Source organism: Carica papaya, chromosome 8 (assembly GCF_054855325.1).
Source record: "Carica papaya isolate Zhongbai chromosome 8, ASM5485532v1, whole genome shotgun sequence".
NCBI classification, from domain to species: Eukaryota; Viridiplantae; Streptophyta; class Magnoliopsida; order Brassicales; family Caricaceae; genus Carica; species Carica papaya.
In genome coordinates, this window is record NC_142316.1 from 7,098,011 (window position 1) to 7,105,904 (window position 7,894).

At 35.0% G+C, this 7,894-nt stretch overlaps 1 protein-coding gene across 1 annotated transcript; it reads left to right on the forward strand.

Moving 5' to 3' along the window:
- The first annotated feature begins 793 nt into the window (after positions 1-793).
- LOC110814218 (cell division cycle protein 48 homolog) lies at positions 794-7,645 on the forward strand. Its single transcript, XM_022041613.2, has 9 exons — positions 794-988; positions 1,121-1,286; positions 2,739-2,967; positions 4,816-5,582; positions 5,669-5,890; positions 6,000-6,071; positions 6,159-6,440; positions 6,591-6,950; positions 7,069-7,645. The coding sequence occupies exons 1-9, from the start codon at positions 960-962 to the stop codon at positions 7,360-7,362; spliced, it is 2,421 nt and encodes an 806-aa protein (XP_021897305.1). The 5' UTR covers positions 794-959; the 3' UTR covers positions 7,363-7,645.
- The last annotated feature ends 249 nt before the right edge of the window (positions 7,646-7,894 follow it).

Below are 7,894 nucleotides of genomic sequence, written 5' to 3' on the forward strand. Positions count from 1 at the left end.
GAAATTTCAGAATTTTTTAATTAAAATAAATATAAAATTATAAATTAATTCTACATAAATTTTAAATTCATTTCAAATATAGCACAAAAAATTAAAAATTCACAAACAAAATTCAGTAGGAACCAATTAATTGGCTTTATTTACATTTGAATTTTTATGACTTTGTTTATTTTTTAATTTATTTAAAATCAAATTGCAAAAACATACATGTAATAATTATAAAAGTAAAACTATGAGAATTATAATAATTTTAAATATCTAATGATTTAAGTTCAAGTTTTATATTCTGTTTCGTTTAAATTCAACCAACATCAAATTTTATTTTTTATTTCATAAGAATATATTGAATAAAATAATTCTCCATTCATAAAAGATAAAAAAAAAAACCCCATAACCATGTGTGTTTTATCACATTGACAATTAATCGATTCATGATTATTATCAACAAATTTTATTTAATTATTTGATTAATAGAGTAATAATATAAAATAAATATATTTAAATTTAAAAGATTAACATTAAAAATAATTTAATCAATTATTGAAAACAAAAAAAAATGTAAAATAATGAGTAAAAATTATGTTATGTGTTTACTATGATTCTTAAAAAGTATTTATGTGATAAATATACTTAAATCATAATATTTATCTTCAAGGATACGAGTTATATGTTTATCTCTTGAATTTTTTGAGGAAAAATTTATGAGAAAATCCAATACGACATCGTATTAAGGTTCCTTGAAAGTCTAGAACCGGAGTAAAGTGGAACAAACAAAAGAGGAAGAAAACCTTTTCTTTCCAAACAAGAAACGGAGCTACTCTCCCTATAAATTCGCAATCCCTTTCTCTCTCTTCAGATCCCAAAACCAAACAACAACCACTTGCCCATTAATCTCTCTCTCTCTCTCTCTCGCTCGCTCGCTCGCTCGCTCTGGAACTCAACTCTCTTCTCAATCCGCCATGTCTAACCAAGCTGAATCCTCCGATTCGTGAGTACCCAGATCTCCTTTTAATTTTTTTCCTTTTTTCTTCAATAGATTTGTCTTTTCGTTTCTTATTGTGGATTTTCTTTAGTACGATTTGATTATTGATTGATTGATTCGTGGCAATCGTGTACACAGTAAGGGAACCAAGAGGGATTTTAGTACTGCGATTTTGGAGCGTAAGAAGGCACCGAATAGGCTCGTTGTTGATGAGGCCGTAAACGATGACAACTCAGTTGTGTCTCTTCACCCGGATACCATGGAGAAGCTCCAGCTCTTTCGCGGTGACACGATCTTGGTTAAGGTTTGATTGATTCCTCTGGTTTCTATATTCGGGTTTTCATGTGCTTGCTTTTATTGTGTTGTAATGTTATTGTGTTGTAATGTTATTGTGTTGTAATGTTATTGTGTTTCAAGTTTGATTGGCTGGGTTTTTGTTTTCTTCTTGTGGGTATTTGGCGATTTAGGGTTTTTGTTAGTCGCCTAATTATGTTTCCTCCTGGGTTTATGGGTTTTATTGTTGATGTTTAAGATCTGTGAATTGCGTTGCTTGTGTTAGTTCTCGCTGTTCATTTGAATGTGGAAGGAAGTTATTATAAGCGTCCGTCAATTTCCAAATTGGGGGCCTTTTTGTTTTAGTGAAGGAAAGGGAAAAAAAAAATAAAAGGAAAGGGAAAACGTAATTTTTGAAGTAAAGGAAATATGTTTCTCTTGTTTTGATGATTAAAAATAGAAGAAAGGATTGTTGTAATATTTTGTTTGGTTTTACTTTAAATACACTATAATGTTTGTATTAAAAGAATGATAATTTAGGTGGTAAGGAAAAAAATAAAAAAATTCTTTTCAAAATTATTAAATCTTTTTCTTTCCCGTCCATTTTCCCAAATTTGGAGGAATAGAAAAATTGGAATTTGAAGGATGATTGTGATCCCTCTTTTTTCTTTTAACTAATTATTATCTTTGAGAAAAAGAGGGAGACCATCTTCTCCTTTCCTTTCTTTTCCTTTCCCTTCACTTCCCTCAATCCAAATATACTGTAAGGTTGTCTTTAGTTTATTTCTTATATAATTTTCCAACTAATTACTAGATTTTTATATTGTCTTGATATGCATAACCATAACATGTTCGTATATAAATTATCCCATCCTCATCATGATTCCTTGATTGTAGAAATGAATTTCATTGTTGAGAGGGAAGAAAGTGATGGAACTCAAGATGAGTCAGGTCACTCTGCACATGAAAAATTAATGTTTTTGCTATACATAAGAAGATATAAAAATTGCAACTAGGAATTAGCTAAAAAATTGATTACTAGGAGCTGTTCGTGTGTCAAGTGTGTGTTTGATTTACATTTTATGGATAGGTTATGGACTCGGCTGACACAATCCATCTACTTGTTGGACTTGGCTGACATCGCCGATCTACTTGTTTGACTTGGTTTACATCCTTGTTTAGATAATGATTTATCTACTTCAGGCTCTTTAATAGATATTCGTTATTTATCCCACAAAGTGAGGCTGTTTGCAGTTAATGTATTTGATTGTTGTCTGCTCTTACTAGCCCCTATGTGCACTCAGTATATGTGGAGTTGTTCCCCAGTGATATGTTTGGGATGGAGTTGATGGACCTTTGATAATTTTCCCTCTTTAATTGTTAAAAAAATCTCTATATTGATGTATATTTTGGAATTGAAGTTTGATCATTTGTTACTTGGAGATAACTTCTCCATCATTCATGGTTTGCCTCTGATTTTCAGGGAAAGAAAAGAAGAGATACTGTCTGCATTGCCCTTGCAGATGACACATGTGATGAACCAAAAATTAGAATGAATAAGGTTGTGAGATCGAACTTAAGGGTTAGGCTCGGGGATGTTGTTTCTGTTCACCAATGCCCTGATGTTAAATATGGAAAGCGTGTCCACATACTGCCAATAGACGACACTGTTGAAGGAGTTACTGGGAATCTCTTTGATGCATATCTAAAACGTAAGTTTCTTTTTTCTTCTTTTCGAGAATACATAGAACATGTAAACTTATTTTTAATCTTCTATTCTTATCTGGTTTTCTGCTGTGGGTATAACATTTATCAATCTTTATTTTGAAGTCATATGTTGCTAGGTTTGAAGTAGCGTGTTCTGCATTTTGTTTGCAGTGCATCTCTTTTTGTAAAGCTAGATGTTTAGATTTCATTTGGTACATGGAAATGTTTTTTAGTTCTTAATTTCAAAATTATATGTACTCCATTCGCAAAATTATACAAGTTAGTTAATAATGAAGAGAACAATAGTGAATGATAATGCTTGAATTATAAAATTTAAAACATTGTTTTTGTTTTTCACTAGAAAGCTGATTAGTTTTTGCTTTAATTATTATATCGGTGTACAACTCTATATACTTTCTTGAATAAAATATGCATAAACAAATATGAATTTAGAAAATGAGAAGTAAAAGGTATTTCTATGTACCAAAAAGAGCCAAACAGACTCTTATTTTCTGAGGTATTTTGGATGGATTCCATGTCTCTGGATGAATATGTAAAAGGTATAAAAAGTATTGAAGTGTGATTCATTTTTAAAAAATCTAATATCTCTAGCTCTGTGACATAGAGAAGCAATCATGTTGCACATAGTTCCACCCTGAGCTGAGTGCTGGCAGTGTACCCTACCTTTGGGGTTAAATAAATAGTGTCATTTAGCTTTGTTAGATTGTACAACTTCTTCTCCTGGAAAAGGATTAAGTGGGTTTTCATTATAATTCTATTTTACAAATAGCATATAATAATGAAAATTTAAGGCGATATGTAATGACATTGAGTTTGCTTTTGATCTCCATTTCCTACAAGTTCAAAAAGAAGATTATATTGGTGACTGTAACAACTTTGTTCTATTAGAGATTGTATGACCCAGCAGATGTAGAATGATACTTGAGAGAGGAAATAGGAAGTTAGGTGTATAATCAAGCAACGGTGAATTCTTTTGGTATGAAAGCCAGGAAAATAGAAATGAATTCTCTGTGTGGTAAATTATATTAAATTCTGAAGAACTGTCAAATTCCAATATTGTGCCTCTCTTTTATAGGCTGGATTCTTCTGAAATAAAAACCAGGAATAGAGCAAGAAATTTTCTTTACAATAAATTATCTGAAAAAACTAAAACAATATTGTGGCTTTCGCTTTGGATTCTGGGCCCTAAATGTTGTAGTAATGGTAGAAAAGTAGACCTGACTAAAAAAAGGAATTAATCTGAAATAATTGAAGACCTAGACATAGTTCCTATTTGCTATCCTAAAAAAAGGCACATTGTTGAATACCAACTCAAGTAGGGAAAAACCTAAATAAATACAAACTTAAGGGCCTCTAAATCTTTAAGGAAACTCCTACTTTTTGTTTCATCATAATAGTAACTTTACTGATCCTCTTTTGAATTTTAACTTTTAAGAGCCTCAAAAAAATTTGTTAGTCCATCACAAACAACTCTTTTTCTCGAAGCTAATTTTCTAGTAGTATTATTAACCTTTTATCTTAAAAAGAATTATCTAAAAGTTGCTTTCTGCCATTGATAGTGATATTTAAAACTTCTTGATAACCACTTCTTTGCAGCGTAATATAAATGCTTTCAAGTGGTATATATGTTTCGCAGGGGCAGTACCTTGTTGAAGAAACATGCAAAACTGTGGGTTAAAATATCTGCAAAATTTTTTATGGGAATATAAGTGTGAAACAAAGTAGTGTCACAGGCCAATTTATGTGAATAATATCTAATGCAAATCTTCATTTTGCTGACTCTTTTCTTATTGTTATGAATTGTTTTTAAACGAGAGATTCAATATTTGCAGCTTATTTCCTCGAAGCATACCGCCCAGTTAGAAAGGGTGATCTCTTCCTTGTCAGAGGAGGGATGCGAAGCGTTGAGTTCAAAGTTATTGAGACTGATCCTCCTGAGTATTGTGTAGTTGCTCCAGACACAGAAATCTTCTGTGAGGGGGAGCCAGTTAGGAGAGAGGATGAAGATAGACTGGATGAGGTTGGCTACGATGATGTTGGTGGTGTTAGGAAACAGATGGCTCAGATAAGAGAACTGGTTGAGCTCCCATTGAGGCATCCACAGCTTTTTAAGTCAATCGGTGTGAAGCCACCAAAAGGAATTCTGCTTTATGGACCTCCCGGTTCTGGGAAGACTCTGATTGCCCGTGCTGTTGCTAATGAAACTGGTGCTTTCTTCTTCTGTATCAATGGGCCTGAGATCATGTCCAAATTGGCTGGGGAGAGTGAAAGCAACCTCAGGAAAGCATTCGAGGAAGCAGAGAAGAATGCACCGTCCATTATTTTTATTGATGAGATTGATTCAATTGCTCCCAAGAGAGAGAAGACACATGGAGAAGTGGAAAGAAGGATTGTCTCCCAGCTCTTAACACTCATGGATGGACTGAAATCTCGTGCGCATGTTATTGTTATTGGGGCCACAAATCGGCCCAACAGTATTGACCCAGCTCTCAGAAGGTTTGGCAGGTTTGATAGGGAAATAGATATTGGTGTTCCTGATGAAATTGGACGTCTTGAAGTTCTTCGAATTCATACAAAGAACATGAAGCTTGCCGAAGATGTAATACCAAATGCTCCTTCCTCTATCCATCTTCCTTTTCTAAACGTAAATTTATGAGTAACTGTTTCTCTGGTTTCCTTTTTCAGGTGGATTTGGAAAGAATTTCTAAAGATACACATGGCTATGTTGGTGCTGATCTTGCTGCTTTATGTACCGAGGCTGCTCTTCAATGCATCAGGGAGAAGATGGATGTCATTGACTTAGAAGATGAGTCAATAGATGCCGAGGTGCTCAATTCTATGGCAGTGACAAATGAACACTTTCAGGCTGCTCTTGGAACAAGCAATCCTTCTGCCCTGCGTGAAACTGTGAGTATTATTCAGATACTTCTGTCGACCTAAATCCTCCTCTAATGATAACAGAACTTTTGTTTTTCCCCTTTTTTTGGTATCTAATCGGAGAGGTGTTTCTAATTAGGTTGTCGAGGTACCTAATGTCAGCTGGGAAGATATTGGAGGTCTTGAGAATGTTAAAAGGGAGCTTCAGGAGGTAATTGCTGTATCTATTTACATGCATGTACTTGCTTTCAACCAATATTTTTGAAACTGTGTTGACCTGTAATACTTTGTCATGCAGACTGTCCAATACCCAGTGGAGCATCCTGAGAAATTCGAGAAGTTTGGAATGTCACCCTCAAAGGGAGTCCTCTTCTATGGACCTCCTGGGTGTGGGAAAACACTTCTTGCTAAGGCTATTGCCAATGAATGCCAGGCAAATTTCATAAGTGTTAAGGGTCCGGAATTACTTACTATGTGGTTTGGAGAAAGTGAGGCAAATGTACGAGAAATTTTTGATAAGGCTCGGCAATCTGCTCCTTGTGTCTTATTCTTTGATGAGCTTGACTCAATTGCTACTCAGGTTTGTTTTCTATCTTCTTCCCCCCAAAGATTATGATAACATAGTATTTGGTGATTACAAATAGGCATAAATGGCTTATATTTTCTTTTTCTTAGTTGTGTTGTAGTCTACTGTGTTGCAAGCTGCTCATGCTCTTCCGTGGTTTTGCAGAGAGGAAGCAGTGTTGGAGATGCTGGAGGTGCAGCGGACAGGGTTTTGAACCAACTTTTGACAGAAATGGATGGCATGTCTGCAAAGAAAACTGTGTTCATTATTGGTGCAACCAACAGACCAGACATTATTGACCCTGCACTTCTCCGCCCAGGCCGTCTTGATCAGTTGATTTATATTCCTCTTCCTGACGAGGAATCTCGTCATCAAATTTTCAAGTCCTGCTTGAGGAAATCTCCAGTCTCCAAAGATGTTGACCTCAGAGCTCTTGCAAAATACACTCAAGGCTTCAGTGGTGCAGATATTACTGAAATATGTCAACGTGCATGCAAATATGCCATACGAGAGAACATTGAGAAAGTATATAATTCTGCCTATTTTCCCTCTGAGTTGATTTTTGTTATTACTGGCTGTTGCACTATCTTTTCACAGAGAATTGGAGAAGTATTAACTGAGGAAATTTCTTTAATATTTTCAGGACATTGAGAGGGAAAGGAAGAGAAGGGATAACCCTGAGGCTATGGAGGAAGATGTTGAAGACGATGTGGCGGAGATCAAGGCAGCACATTTTGAAGAATCCATGAAGTATGCTAGGAGGAGTGTGAGTGATGCAGACATCCGCAAATACCAGGCATTTGCCCAAACATTGCAGCAATCAAGAGGTTTTGGAACTGAGTTCCGGTTTGCTGAGTCTGGATCAGGAGGTGCAGCCGGATCTGATCCATTTGCAGCACCGGCAGGTGGAGCTGAAGAAGATGATCTTTACAGTTAAATTTCTTAATTTGGCACAAGATAATATTTCAGTTCTATTTGTGTATTTTTTGGGTAAAAGATTATATGTACTTTTGTTGTATGATGATGTGGTAAACGTCTGGATACCAAGGAATTGAGGTCTGGGCCACTGGAGTCCTGCTTTCTCTTTTGGAGGTTATAATGGATGAACTTTAAACCTTAGAAGATCTAAATTTTAGTTGTCTGACATTATTGGAAGCTTTTCTACGATATGTTATTGGATGCTGGATTTCATAATATGTAATTCATATCCCCTTCCTTCCTCTTGTGAGTGAGTCTTTAATGTTTTCAGTATTGTGGAAAACTTCCTTAATGTTTACATGAAAAGTATTTCTTGTCTTCTTTGTGGAATACTTCGCATGCGGGGAAGGAAAGTATATATAAAATCAGTTGCCCAACAATCTTTACTATGGTGGGACTGGAGTTTTATTTCACACAAAATCAGGCGTGTCATGAGACGTGTCCCTCATGACAAGCAAGTTAGCTTAGAAAGTAAGATATTGCACTGCTAA